This window comes from Gymnoscopelus braueri, assembly GCF_963280865.1.
Source record: "Gymnoscopelus braueri genome assembly, chromosome: 19".
In the NCBI taxonomy this organism is placed as follows: domain Eukaryota; kingdom Metazoa; phylum Chordata; class Actinopteri; order Myctophiformes; family Myctophidae; genus Gymnoscopelus; species Gymnoscopelus braueri.
In genome coordinates this window covers 40,933,656-40,948,742 of record NC_137621.1, presented here as the reverse complement: position 1 = coordinate 40,948,742, position 15,087 = coordinate 40,933,656, and the positions used below count along the sequence as shown (strand labels likewise).

Genomic DNA, 15,087 nt, shown 5'->3' with positions numbered 1-15,087 from the left:
TCCTTCCAAAACACTTAACTGCGCGACGATCACACTGACACAAAAACTGCTCACATTCATTGTTCACATTCACGCAGAAATTCTCCTGATCGCAGAACTTCGTCCCATCATCGCAGCCTATCCTCTTACCGTGATCACAGTACCATTTGTAGTCTTGGAAATCAGGTCTAATCGGGCACTTCTTGACTTCAGAGTAGTGGTGCCAGCAGAGATCATGTATTCTGCAGCATTCATCTAGAGGACAAACTGCCTCTCCTTCGCCCCAATTCCCACAGAAATTTCCATAGTCGACATACCAGACCGCATTTAGGCACGTTCTACAACAGAAATTGATCATGTTAGTGAACTGGCCTATGCTCCGTTCATCGCGTCGGGTCCTCCTCGCTCCTGTGGTCATGTTGACCACAGGAGCGATTTTGTCCAAGTCTTCGGGAATGTAACTGCTCGTGAGGTGGGGCTTGAGTTTTCCCTCGGTGAAGAGTGTGCAGATCTTGCCCTTGAAGCCTTCTGCTGCCTTCTTGAATTGGTCAATTTTGTGCCTAAAGTCAGTAGCAGCCTTGGACATGAACATAAAGATATGGGACTTGGCTTCGGTAAGCTCCCCATCAAAGATGTTACGACCGTCATCAAACTTCTTGAAGAGGACCACGGAGTCTTTGGACACCTCAAACTTTGAGTACACTGCATCATCAGAGGTCATCCCAAATGGAATATCATCTACGGCCTCTTTAATGAAGGCTTTAGCGTCCTCTGATGATTCAGAATCTTTGAAGAAGCCAATGACTGCCACCTCGTTTGCGATCATAGACTCTGCCTGCGTGACATCGGCCAGGGTGGAAACAGCTGGGCCTGTGCGATTCTTAAGCCACTTGACAATGTCATAAGCCTGCCTGCCATCCATGTGTGACTCCTTTGCTCCTCCCTTGAAGAACACGATGGTCGGGTATATCAGGACTTCATACTCCTGGGCCAGCTCCGTCTCTCCTGTGGCGTCTACTTTGCCAAGGCGAATAGCTGAACCCTCTGCCTTCAGCATGCGGGCCGCCTTGGCATACTCCGGGGCCAGTTCTTTGCAGTGGCCACACCATGGGGCATAGAATTCTACTAGAATGTTGGGGTGAACTTTCAATGCCGCATCAAAGTTACTTTTTCTCAGCACCAGGACATTGTCTTCCTCTGTGATCAGGGCTGACCCACTGCAGGTCACAAGCAGCGAGCTGGCCATAAGCAGTGCATAGAGGACAAACTTCGACATGGTTAACAAGCCTTTCTTAAAGATCATGGAACAAGCGCCTCTGCTTCAACTGAAAACCGTTATAAAGGTTGTTTCTAGTGCTACGATTGAACTTGGCTTCACTGAATCAAGTCCAGTTCAGTGTGGCGTCGACACGTTTATTTATACCCCCCAAACTCTGTGGTCGGTGCATCACAGCCGTGCTCTAATTGGACAGAGATGTTGACATAATGATTGCCATATATGGTATGAGATCAAGTACTCGTATTTACAGCGTAACTGTGGAAGATGAGATGTCTAAATTGATGTATATTCTGTACATTAGCCCTGGGGCTAATGTACAGACTTTCCCGTGCACACTGCTATTAGGCCAATGAAGTAAAAGTAACTCTGAAGTAACTCAAGCTCACTATGCGTTGTGAGCTTGTAGAACGGCTTTTTTTTGTCACACGACAGGTATAAATTGGCCTTAAATGGATAGTTCACCCCCAAAGATTTGTGTGATAGGCACTTTATTTTTATATTTTTACATTAACCACTTGAACCCTCACATCCCTATTCTGGGAGGAACATTAGCTGAATATAGCCGATCTACAAGCTGTGAGCTTGTAGATTGGATACTTTCGGCTAAGAGGTTTGGTGTACAGGGAAAAAAGAGAAGACCAAGTACAGAGCCAAAGGTCAAGTTTACAAAGTATTGAGGGTTTAAGTAATTTATGGAATCTCTGTGTATCTGTCACACAGAATTTGTCCTGGGTCGTACATCATCCGACTGTTCAGTCCCAAACTTGGCCTGTATGTCTCACGTGTGCAGAGCCAAACGGTAATCCAGACGGACCAACGGTTTCCGAAAGAATCCAAAGAATCACGAATATCTGTATCTGTGTTTGGGAGATTGAATTCTTCGGCTTCTCTGATTGGCCAACCCAAACCATCAGCTTCGTGGACTGGCAAAGTAATAAGTCAAAGTAAGTGGCTGATTGGCTAGCCCGACCCATCTGTTAAACCGATGTCTTCGCCAAATTGGTCAATCGTCCCATATAAGGGATAGTGCTGGTACCCTCATACATGGGCACTGATGTCCATATGGACGCTAACGTGAAGCTGGTAATGGTGTCAATCCACTGTGTCGCCTATTCAGCATCAATGTGATTGGTATCTCTGTATGTGGTTGAGAGTGTGTTTGTGACCCGGATTTGGGGTTGGCTAAGTTCTACTGTCCATTTGTGACATAGATGTCACAAGGGATATGAATAATACTTGAATAATATCATAGTATTATCTGAAGCCTTGCCTAAATAAGGAGTCCTAGATAGATATGTCATACTCATAGATGACTGATGCTACAGACTTGCCCAAATATGGAGCTCAACCTATTGAGTGGAATGTGAGATTAGAGGCCAGTCTAAACACTGATGTACCAATTTGGGAGAGGGCATATACAGTATGGGCAAGTCTTTCATTAGCATAAAGGGACACACGCTGTGTACTGCATGAAGTACTATATGTCAGGGTCTCTGTTCATCTATCTATTTGTCTGTTTCTATCTGTCTGTCTCTGTCTCCAGAGCTGATCTTGCAAACTGCTGGACCGATCGGCACCACACTTTGTTTTATATTTGAAATGTTTAACTTTGATTTTACTAGGGCATGCCCCTCTGGTTATGTAATACCTGTCGGTGTACTAAGTGCAGTACCCATCATCCGAGTACTTCGACGCAGGTACTATAACATCATATTGATGACATCAGGGATCTCCATATATGGGCATAAAAGGACACACACAGATACAGTACCCATGTTGTTGTTTTTTGCTATTTTAGTTGTCTAGTACGTCCAAATTGCATGAATGCATTATTGATTTTAGTTGTATGTTTCCGCCAAACACATGACACTCTGTTTACACACATTTGCACTCAAAGGACCACAATAGAAATAAGCTCTCAAGCTTTTTTGTGTTTCATCCTTTTGACAGATAATGTCAATGATGATGTAAATACATTTTCCGGTTATGCAATATCCCGTTATACAATACCCATTTTCAGTACACCCATTGTTAGAGAACTTATTTAGTGCGGTACCCATTATCATAGTAGAAACCAGTCTGATGTCAGTACTATCTCCTTAAATGGGCATAAAAGAAGGGCGCTCGGTGGTAAAGTGCCTGCCCACCACCACGAAGGGTGTGGGTTCGAAATCCATCGTGGTCCTTCCGCTTTGACGAGTGTCTACACAAACACAATTGGCCTGTCTTCGGGGGAGGGAAGCCAGGTGGCTAGGGTGATAATTGTCACTGCACTAACTCCTACTAGGAGTTGGGCTCCTCACTGCTAGGTGAGTCAGTAGTGACAACACAGAAATTGGCACATCTGAAGAAGGTTTAATAAGAATCAGAATCAGAATCAGAATCAGTTTTATTGTCACATCACAGGTTTACAAGGTAAAGAAGTGGGTGAAATTCGTTTTTGTACATCGTTCCCATCGCAACGTTAATTTCCATAGAAAGAAGAGGGGGGGGGGGAGAAGAAGAGGGGTGGGGGGCAAGTGGGAAGGAGATCAAAACAAGAGAGCAACAGAAGGCCAGACAAGTTATCTACATATTTACAAAGTACCTGAGATAATAAGAAACTAAGGTGCCTGAGCATAGCAGCAATGTATGTATACTGTGCATGTTATACTTATACTGTGCATGATATACATATGGACGTTAAGGTGCTTAGAGAAAAAAAAGAGCACAATAAAAAAAACAAAAAAGTCAGTGCGTTATACATGGGATTAAGGTGCAAAAGGTCAGTGCGTGTCCACCTAGGGTGGACTGACCCTAGTATAATCCGCAAGTAGCTCCATGAGGGAGTGCAACAAAAAAGTCATTTGTACCTGGTGTAGTCCACAGGTGTGTCCGAGGGGGAGCTAAGTCCAAGTCATTGTCCCTGGTATAATCCACAGGTGTGTTCAGGAAGAGCCAGAAAAGTTTTTGCACCGCCTGCTGTCAGGCTGCTGAACAAGGCTTATGCCTCCTCATTCAGCATCCTGACAGCAGCCGGACCAAAACTGCACCAGAGCCTGGTGGTGGAACTCTTGATACTGCGGTAGAGCCCCTTGCCCGGTCGCGGTCGTTGTAGGGGTTTGAACAGTTTGAACAAGAAAAAGGGCATTAAAGGGACAGACAGATTTGTAGATTTATAGATATATATTTCTGCATAACCACTGATCTGACCAACTTCCCATTCGAGTCGGCACTGTGCTCCTTCACATTAAGTCCCAGATCCATATCGGAGCCATGCTGTTTCTATGTGGCTAGAGATCCACAAAATGCCCTATTTTTTTCCCACATAATGTATTGTGTAAATGTTTTGAAATATTTAACTTTATTCATTTAGAATAATAATAATGGTATATAATTATTATTTTTTTTACTTTTAAATTTTTATCCCGCGATTTTTGTAACCCATTTTTTTCACCCGGTGCCAATTTCCTAAGTGATCCTGGGCACTACACCAGCCCTACACCAGTATTACACCTGTCACCCCACAGTAGGGAGGCCAGGGCCGAGCTCATGCTTCCTTCAGGCATGAGAGCCAACTGACCTTCTTGTCACCTGACAGGGGGGAGTTTCCCTGGTTGGACGTAGCGCGTGGAAGGAACACGTTATTCCAACCAGTTCCCTTCCCCTCCATCAGGCGCCCCGGCTGTCATGGGGGAGGCGGTATAGTGACCAGGATTACTACATGTTTTTGTGAGGGTATTAACTACCCTAGGAGATTATAATTATAATAATAATGGAGGTCGGTAGCGGTCAGATCAGGCTGAAACCATGCCCAGATATGAGTCATACATAATAGATGTATGTCATAGATGAAATATGGAGTTGCACCCATCCACTGCTTTGTGAGATTACCCCCAGACACAGGCTGTGTCTGAAATCACTCCCTACTTACTATATTGTGCACTATATCCGGACCCCCAGTATATCAAGGACCCCAGTTTACTATGCATTAGGGCCCCATAACATTACCAGTCATTTAGCTGGGGGCTCCTGAACCCCACCTTGAGAACCACTGGACTATAATGTAGTGCAGTATAGTGATTACGCCATACGATGTGGACTCATTATATCCCACAATGCACAGTGAAATGTAGGTACATGCGATGGTCACTTGTTAAGCTCTACCAATCCCATAATGCATTGCTCTGGTTCCGTTGAAAGGGGAAAAAACGGCGGTGCCTGTGGTAGAAGAACGAGAGCGTGGGAGAACCTGTGGGACAACCTGTCACTGGCTTTCCTTGTCCAGGTACTCTAGGTTGGGGGCATCCAATCTCTGTTCCTGGTTCCTGTTCTTTGTGAACTCCTTCAGCAGATCCATGACCTCTCCTTGGTAAACATCAGGAGTGGTTTGGGCCTCTGTGGCCCAGTAGTAGATGTCCCAGTCATTGCTAGGCTCATTGATCAACCTATCATATTGCAGCAGCTGGGTCTAAGTGTCATTGTGTTCAAGTAGCGTTCTGCGAAAAGGCTGAGCAGAATGCAATTCTCCAACATGCCTCTTGCGACTCTCATAGAGCAAGCGTCGTCTCTTGATGTCAATGAGCTCTCCTTTCTTTTCCTCCCATGGGGGAATAGGGACCTCAAACAGGTCAACCTGGTTGCCCCTGGGTGTCTCTCCACAATAACCATGAGCTGGCATCATCATCTCAGTCATTGTTGGCCTCCATGGTGCCTGACATACCACTTTCACAAACCTTTTGGCTAAGAGAGACGACAGCATCTTAAATGCCTCTCTTGTATTTGTTGCCGCGCCACATTTCTCCCCTTATTCGTATAGGATTGGTGACATCATTGCTGATGTCACTGCTGATGACACTGGACCAAACCAACCGAAGGGAATTTCATGTGGGGATATCTGTGTTCTTTGTTTAGTTTAGTTATTGGTCGACGAAATGTTCATCTACAGGAGAGATCTTTTAGTTTAATTAATCTTTTACTAGATTTTCCGCCGTTTTTCTTGGTTGCTTGTGGGGGTGTGTGTGGTTGTCAACCCTGCTTGCGTGCACATAACTAACTGCAACCAGGGGTGTGTGCGTGTGTGAGTGGAGTGGTTGTGATTCACAGGCTTTTACCAGCAGCCATGTCTGTATTGATGATCATTAAGTGGTGTGGTCAGGAGTATTCCATCAGCTCTCTGTCAGAGGAGGACACCGTCATGGACCTCAAACAGTCCATTAAAACCATGACTGGAGTGCTGCCCGAGAGACAGAAGCTGCTGGGACTAAAGGTCCACGGGAAGCCAGTGGAGGATGAGGTGAAGCTGGGCTCCCTGAAGCTGAAGCCCAACACCAAGATCATGATGATGGGAACCAGAGAGGAGAGCCTGGAAGACGTTTTAGCCCCACCGCCGGAGGACACAGACACGGTGGTGGTGAATGACTTTGATATTGAGGAGGAGGTCATTGAAGTAGAGCAGAGAGAGGAGAACCTGGCTAAAATCGCACGCAGAGTGAAGGACTACAAGGTGGATGAGATGAACCCACCCAGAGAGGGCAAGAGACTGCTGGTACTGGATATAGACTACACACTGTTCGATCACAAGTCATGCGCAGAGACGGGCCAGGAGCTGATGAGGCCGTTCCTCCATGAGTTTCTGACCTCGGCCTACGAGGACTATGACATCTGGTCTGCCACAAGTACGAAGTACATTGATGTCAAAATGAAGGAGCTGGGAGTGACAGGCAACCCCAACTACAAGATCACGTTCATGCTGGACAGTGCGGCCATGATCACTGTACACACTCCAAAGAAGGGGGTTGTGGACGTGAAACCTCTGGGGGTGATCTGGGGTAAGTATGGCGAGTTCTACAGCAGGAAGAACACTATCATGTTTGACGACATCAGACGCAACTTCCTCATGAACCCACAGAGCGGCCTGAAGATCTGTCCCTTTATGAAGGCTCATACGAACAGAGAGAAGGACAGGGAGTTGTTTAACCTGGCCCAATAAGATAGCCAAACTGGACGACTTCACTGGTCTCAAACACAAACACTGGGAGAGATTTTTGTCTAAGAAGCACCATCATTAAGGGAAGATTATTTGAATATTTTTATTAGGCTGTAACTGTCGTTTAACAATTTGGAAAACAGAGTTGTCTTCTAGGCCCGGCGTAACGCACAGGCTTTAGGGGCTGCAGACCAGAGCACCAAGCTCGAGGTGGGGGGGACCAAACACCTGCTCAAAAAAAAAAAAGACCAAGGGATGCACAGTACCAGTGCCTCCCCATCCTTAACTTTGCAGCGTCTATCTAGGATTTCTATCTATCAGATTTCTTCTGATAGGCGCCAAGGGGTACTCTTACTCATAATTATTGACTTTATTAAACTAGATGTTTCTGGGCTTTCCTTGCTGCCTGGGGTGAGGGTACAGGCTGGCTTGTAGCAGTGCAGCCTGTGTGGGAGGAATGTTTTCCATTGAGAGTCATTTTTGAGCAAACAGGTCCTTCCTTAGATCATTGACATTTTCGATGTCAGTTGTCTTGGCATACAGAACACAGGTGTATCTTTCCAGCAATGCAAAAGTGTTTGATTCCTGGCTAAGCAGCTGAAAAGGATCAGCTGTCATAGCAATGAAGGTGTTTGTCACTTCTGGAAATGATTTCCATGCAGCCCAGTCTGTCTTTTTGCCTTTTCCCTGGAACTGTGAAGTTTTATCACTACCTGTGAATGAGTGGAATCCGGGTAGAGCCAAACTCATGTTCTTCCCCAGCTTTTTGGAAATAGTGTTGATGCATATTTCCTGGACTTTTCCCCCCATACCAAAAGCAACCCAGATGCCTATATTTGGGTAGTCTTTGGTAAACAGACCAACAAGGATCACTATGATATCCGTATCCACTGTTCGAATTACGACTGTTTGTGCAGTTTTCTAGAGCATCTTTCAGATGGATGCACACTCTTGTGTCTGCTTCCTCATGGTCACACTCTGACATTGGGGCTAGAGGACCTGATGAAAGCACATGCCTACCTTTAGTTACATATACTTGCTTCCCTAGGTACGAACGTGGTGGCATTAACCTTCTCAGCTAACATTTCAAAGAGAGGTAGGGCGTGGGCATTAGCAGCACCATCAATAATCTTTGCATCAACAGACGATGGTAGTGGTGGGTAAGTATCGGCAGCTATTAGACCCAACAAATCAGATTTCTGAGATGGCAAATTGAGTTTTATTTTATTTTATTAAGTCATTTCTGCTTCTCTCGTTCACTCGCTGGGAAGGGACCATCCATAGGCTAGGTAAGAGCGCCATTTGGAGGAATTAAAAAAAAAAGGAAAAAAAATGATGTTTTGTTGAGGACACACAGAGACCTAGGCTGCGGCGGATCAGAGCCATATCGTGACAGATGTCATAACCGTTGATCACAAAGCTGAAGTTGATGGGAAAATAGTGCAATCCAACCCAAAACAATGAGGATGCCTGAGAACAGCAAAGGCAGGGCCATTTCCAACACAGTCACCAGGATCCGACGTTTCCACAGCTTCCAGTTTCCAATATGCTCTAAGGTAGCAGCCGCAGAGGGAGGTCTCCGTTCTCAGGGCCATACAATATTTCTATGCAATATTGTGATGCTCTTTATGCCATTCATTCCTTCCAAAACACTTAACTGCGCGACGATCACACTGACACAAAAACTGCTCACATTCATTGTTCACATTCACGCAGAAATTCTCCTGATCGCAGAACTTCGTCCCATCATCGCAGCCTATCCTCTTACCGTGATCACAGTACCATTTGTAGTCTTGGAAATCAGGTCTAATCGGGCACTTCTTGACTTCAGAGTAGTGGTGCCAGCAGAGATCATGTATTCTGCAGCATTCATCTAGAGGACAAACTGCCTCTCCTTCGCCCCAATTCCCACAGAAATTTCCATAGTCGACATACCAGACCGCATTTAGGCACGTTCTACAACAGAAATTGATCATGTTAGTGAACTGGCCTATGCTCCGTTCATCGCGTCGGGTCCTCCTCGCTCCTGTGGTCATGTTGACCACAGGAGCGATTTTGTCCAAGTCTTCGGGGATGTAACTGCTCGTGAGGTGGGGCTTGAGTTTTCCCTCGGTGAAGAGTGTGCAGATCTTGCCCTTGAAGCCTTCTGCTGCCTTCTTGAATTGGTCAATTTTGTGCCTAAAGTCAGTAGCAGCCTTGGACATGAACATAAAGATATGGGACTTGGCTTCGGTAAGCTCCCCATCAAAGATGTTACGACCGTCATCAAACTTCTTGAAGAGGACCACGGAGTCTTTGGACACCTCAAACTTTGAGTACACTGCATCATCAGAGGTCATCCCAAATGGAATATCATCTACGGCCTCTTTAATGAAGGCTTTAGCGTCCTCTGATGATTCAGAATCTTTGAAGAAGCCAATGACTGCCACCTCGTTTGCGATCATAGACTCTGCCTGCGTGACATCGGCCAGGGTGGAAACAGCTGGGCCTGTGCGATTCTTAAGCCACTTGACAATGTCATAAGCCTGCCTGCCATCCATGTGTGACTCCTTTGCTCCTCCCTTGAAGAACACGATGGTCGGGTATATCAGGACTTCATACTCCTGGGCCAGCTCCGTCTCTCCTGTGGCGTCTACTTTGCCAAGGCGAATAGCTGAACCCTCTGCCTTCAGCATGCGGGCCGCCTTGGCATACTCCGGGGCCAGTTCTTTGCAGTGGCCACACCATGGGGCATAGAATTCTACTAGAATGTTGGGGTGAACTTTCAATGCCGCATCAAAGTTACTTTTTCTCAGCACCAGGACATTGTCTTCCTCTGTGATCAGGGCTGACCCACTGCAGGTCACAAGCAGCGAGCTGGCCATAAGCAGTGCATAGAGGACAAACTTCGACATGGTTAACAAGCCTTTCTTAAAGATCATGGAACAAGCGCCTCTGCTTCAACTGAAAACCGTTATAAAGGTTGTTTCTAGTGCTACGATTGAACTTGGCTTCACTGAATCAAGTCCAGTTCAGTGTGGCGTCGACACGTTTATTTATACCCCCCAAACTCTGTGGTCGGTGCATCACAGCCGTGCTCTAATTGGACAGAGATGTTGACATAATGATTGCCATATATGGTATGAGATCAAGTACTCGTATTTACAGCGTAACTGTGGAAGATGAGATGTCTAAATTGATGTATATTCTGTACATTAGCCCTGGGGCTAATGTACAGACTTTCCCGTGCACACTGCTATTAGGCCAATGAAGTAAAAGTAACTCTGAAGTAACTCAAGCTCACTATGCGTTGTGAGCTTGTAGAACGGCTTTTTTTTGTCACACGACAGGTATAAATTGGCCTTAAATGGATAGTTCACCCCCAAAAATTTGTGTGATAGGCACTTTATTTTTATATTTTTACATTAACCACTTGAACCCTCACATCCCTATTCTGGGAGGAACATTAGCTGAATATAGCCGATCTACAAGCTGTGAGCTTGTAGATTGGATACTTTCGGCTAAGAGGTTTGGTGTACAGGGAAAAAAGAGAAGACCAAGTACAGAGCCAAAGGTCAAGTTTACAAAGTATTGAGGGTTTAAGTAATTTATGGAATCTCTGTGTATCTGTCACACAGAATTTGTCCTGGGTCGTACATCATCCGACTGTTCAGTCCCAAACTTGGCCTGTATGTCTCACGTGTGCAGAGCCAAACGGTAATCCAGACGGACCAACGGTTTCCGAAAGAATCCAAAGAATCACGAATATCTGTATCTGTGTTTGGGAGATTCTCTGATTGGCCAACCCAAACCATCAGCTTCGTGGACTGGCAAAGTAATAAGTCAAAGTAAGTGGCTGATTGGCTAGCCCGACCCATCTGTTAAACCGATGTCTTCGCCAAATTGGTCAATCGTCCCATATAAGGGATAGTGCTGGTACCCTCATACATGGGCACTGATGTCCATATGGACGCTAACGTGAAGCTGGTAATGGTGTCAATCCACTGTGTCGCCTATTCAGCATCAATGTGATTGGTATCTCTGTATGTGGTTGAGAGTGTGTTTGTGACCCGGATTTGGGGTTGGCTAAGTTCTACTGTCCATTTGTGACATAGATGTCACAAGGGATATGAATAATACTTGAATAATATCATAGTATTATCTGAAGCCTTGCCTAAATAAGGAGTCCTAGATAGATATGTCATACTCATAGATGACTGATGCTACAGACTTGCCCAAATATGGAGCTCAACCTATTGAGTGGAATGTGAGATTAGAGGCCAGTCTAAACACTGATGTACCAATTTGGGAGAGGGCATATACAGTATGGGCAAGTCTTTCATTAGCATAAAGGGACACACGCTGTGTACTGCATGAAGTACTATATGTCAGGGTCTCTGTTCATCTATCTATTTGTCTGTTTCTATCTGTCTGTCTCTGTCTCCAGAGCTGATCTTGCAAACTGCTGGACCGATCGGCACCACACTTTGTTTTATATTTGAAATTTTTAACTTTGATTTTACTAGGGCATGCCCCTCTGGTTATGTAATACCTGTCGGTGTACTAAGTGCAGTACCCATCATCCGAGTACTTCGACGCAGGTACTATAACATCATATTGATGACATCAGGGATCTCCATATATGGGCATAAAAGGACACACACAGATACAGTACCCATGTTGTTGTTTTTTGCTATTTTAGTTGTCTAGTACGTCCAAATTGCATGAATGCATTATTGATTTTAGTTGTATGTTTCCGCCAAACACATGACACTCTGTTTACACACATTTGCACTCAAAGGACCACAATAGAAATAAGCTCTCAAGCTTTTTTGTGTTTCATCCTTTTGACAGATAATGTCAATGATGATGTAAATACATTTTCCGGTTATGCAATATCCCGTTATACAATACCCATTTTCAGTACACCCATTGTTAGAGAACTTATTTAGTGCGGTACCCATTATCATAGTAGAAACCAGTCTGATGTCAGTACTATCTCCTTAAATGGGCATAAAAGAAGGGCGCTCGTGGTAAAGTGCCTGCCCACCACCACGAAGGGTGTGGGTTCGAAATCCATCGTGGTCCTTCCGCTTTGACGAGTGTCTACACAAACACAATTGGCCTGTCTTCGGGGGAGGGAAGCCAGGTGGCTAGGGTGATAATTGTCACTGCACTAACTCCTACTAGGAGTTGGGCTCCTCACTGCTAGGTGAGTCAGTAGTGACAACACAGAAATTGGCACATCTGAAGAAGGTTTAATAAGAATCAGAATCAGAATCAGAATCAGTTTTATTGTCACATCACAGGTTTACAAGGTAAAGAAGTGGGTGAAATTCGTTTTTGTACATCGTTCCCATCGCAACGTTAATTTCCATAGAAAGAAGAGGGGGGGGGGGAGAAGAAGAGGGGTGGGGGGCAAGTGGGAAGGAGATCAAAACAAGAGAGCAACAGAAGGCCAGACAAGTTATCTACATATTTACAAAGTACCTGAGATAATAAGAAACTAAGGTGCCTGAGCATAGCAGCAATGTATGTATACTGTGCATGTTATACTTATACTGTGCATGATATACATATGGACGTTAAGGTGCTTAGAGAAAAAAAAGAGCACAATAAAAAAAACAAAAAAGTCAGTGCGTTATACATGGGATTAAGGTGCAAAAGGTCAGTGCGTGTCCACCTAGGGTGGACTGACCCTAGTATAATCCGCAAGTAGCTCCATGAGGGAGTGCAACAAAAAAGTCATTTGTACCTGGTGTAGTCCACAGGTGTGTCCGAGGGGGAGCTAAGTCCAAGTCATTGTCCCTGGTATAATCCACAGGTGTGTTCAGGAAGAGCCAGAAAAGTTTTTGCACCGCCTGCTGTCAGGCTGCTGAACAAGGCTTATGCCTCCTCATTCAGCATCCTGACAGCAGCCGGACCAAAACTGCACCAGAGCCTGGTGGTGGAACTCTTGATACTGCGGTAGAGCCCCTTGCCCGGTCGCGGTCGTTGTAGGGGTTTGAACAGTTTGAACAAGAAAAAGGGCATTAAAGGGACAGACAGATTTGTAGATTTATAGATATATATTTCTGCATAACCACTGATCTGACCAACTTCCCATTCGAGTCGGCACTGTGCTCCTTCACATTAAGTCCCAGATCCATATCGGAGCCATGCTGTTTCTATGTGGCTAGAGATCCACAAAATGCCCTATTTTTTTCCCACATAATGTATTGTGTAAATGTTTTGAAATATTTAACTTTATTCATTTAGAATAATAATAATGGTATATAATTATTATTTTTTTTACTTTTAAATTTTTATCCCGCGATTTTTGTAACCCATTTTTTTCACCCGGTGCCAATTTCCTAAGTGATCCTGGGCACTACACCAGCCCTACACCAGTATTACACCTGTCACCCCACAGTAGGGAGGCCAGGGCCGAGCTCATGCTTCCTTCAGGCATGAGAGCCAACTGACCTTCTTGTCACCTGACAGGGGGGAGTTTCCCTGGTTGGACGTAGCGCGTGGAAGGAACACGTTATTCCAACCAGTTCCCTTCCCCTCCATCAGGCGCCCCGGCTGTCATGGGGGAGGCGGTATAGTGACCAGGATTACTACATGTTTTTGTGAGGGTATTAACTACCCTAGGAGATTATAATTATAATAATAATGGAGGTCGGTAGCGGTCAGATCAGGCTGAAACCATGCCCAGATATGAGTCATACATAATAGATGTATGTCATAGATGAAATATGGAGTTGCACCCATCCACTGCTTTGTGAGATTACCCCCAGACACAGGCTGTGTCTGAAATCACTCCCTACTTACTATATTGTGCACTATATCCGGACCCCCAGTATATCAAGGACCCCAGTTTACTATGCATTAGGGCCCCATAACATTACCAGTCATTTAGCTGGGGGCTCCTGAACCCCACCTTGAGAACCACTGGACTATAATGTAGTGCAGTATAGTGATTACGCCATACGATGTGGACTCATTATATCCCACAATGCACAGTGAAATGTAGGTACATGCGATGGTCACTTGTTAAGCTCTACCAATCCCATAATGCATTGCTCTGGTTCCGTTGAAAGGGGAAAAAACGGCGGTGCCTGTGGTAGAAGAACGAGAGCGTGGGAGAACCTGTGGGACAACCTGTCACTGGCTTTCCTTGTCCAGGTACTCTAGGTTGGGGGCATCCAATCTCTGTTCCTGGTTCCTGTTCTTTGTGAACTCCTTCAGCAGATCCATGACCTCTCCTTGGTAAACATCAGGAGTGGTTTGGGCCTCTGTGGCCCAGTAGTAGATGTCCCAGTCATTGCTAGGCTCATTGATCAACCTATCATATTGCAGCAGCTGGGTCTAAGTGTCATTGTGTTCAAGTAGCGTTCTGCGAAAAGGCTGAGCAGAATGCAATTCTCCAACATGCCTCTTGCGACTCTCATAGAGCAAGCGTCGTCTCTTGATGTCAATGAGCTCTCCTTTCTTTTCCTCCCATGGGGGAATAGGGACCTCAAACAGGTCAACCTGGTTGCCCCTGGGTGTCTCTCCACAATAACCATGAGCTGGCATCATCATCTCAGTCATTGTTGGCCTCCATGGTGCCTGACATACCACTTTCACAAACCTTTTGGCTAAGAGAGACGACAGCATCTTAAATGCCTCTCTTGTATTTGTTTCCGCGCCACATTTCTCCCCTTATTCGTATAGGATTGGTGACATCATTGCTGATGTCACTGCTGATGACACTGGACCAAACCAACCGAAGGGAATTTCATGTGGGGATATCTGTGTTCTTTGTTTAGTTTAGTTATTCGTCGACGAAATGTTCATCTACAGGAGAGATCTTTTAGTTTAATTAATCTTTTACTAGATTTTCCGCCGTTTTTCT

The 15,087-nt window shown here is 45.2% G+C and overlaps 1 protein-coding gene and 2 pseudogenes across 3 annotated transcripts; 1 reads left to right on the top strand and 2 right to left on the bottom strand.

Moving 5' to 3' along the window:
- Positions 1-5,504: 5,504 nt before the first annotated feature.
- On the bottom strand, positions 5,505-5,999 carry LOC308073915 (succinate dehydrogenase assembly factor 2, mitochondrial-like; annotated as a pseudogene). Its single transcript has one exon. The product of its transcript is annotated as a succinate dehydrogenase assembly factor 2, mitochondrial-like (transcript).
- Positions 6,000-6,359: 360 nt separating this feature from the next.
- On the top strand, positions 6,360-7,229 carry LOC308074306 (ubiquitin-like domain-containing CTD phosphatase 1; the record flags this gene model as incomplete). The annotated part of the gene is made up of 1 exon (XM_080413707.1): positions 6,360-7,229. One exon carries the CDS (start codon positions 6,360-6,362, stop codon positions 7,227-7,229), a length of 870 nt encoding a protein of 289 aa, XP_080269833.1.
- Positions 7,230-14,354: 7,125 nt separating this feature from the next.
- On the bottom strand, positions 14,355-14,849 carry LOC308075008 (succinate dehydrogenase assembly factor 2, mitochondrial-like; annotated as a pseudogene). The gene has a single exon. The product of its transcript is annotated as a succinate dehydrogenase assembly factor 2, mitochondrial-like (transcript).
- Positions 14,850-15,087: the final 238 nt, after the last annotated feature.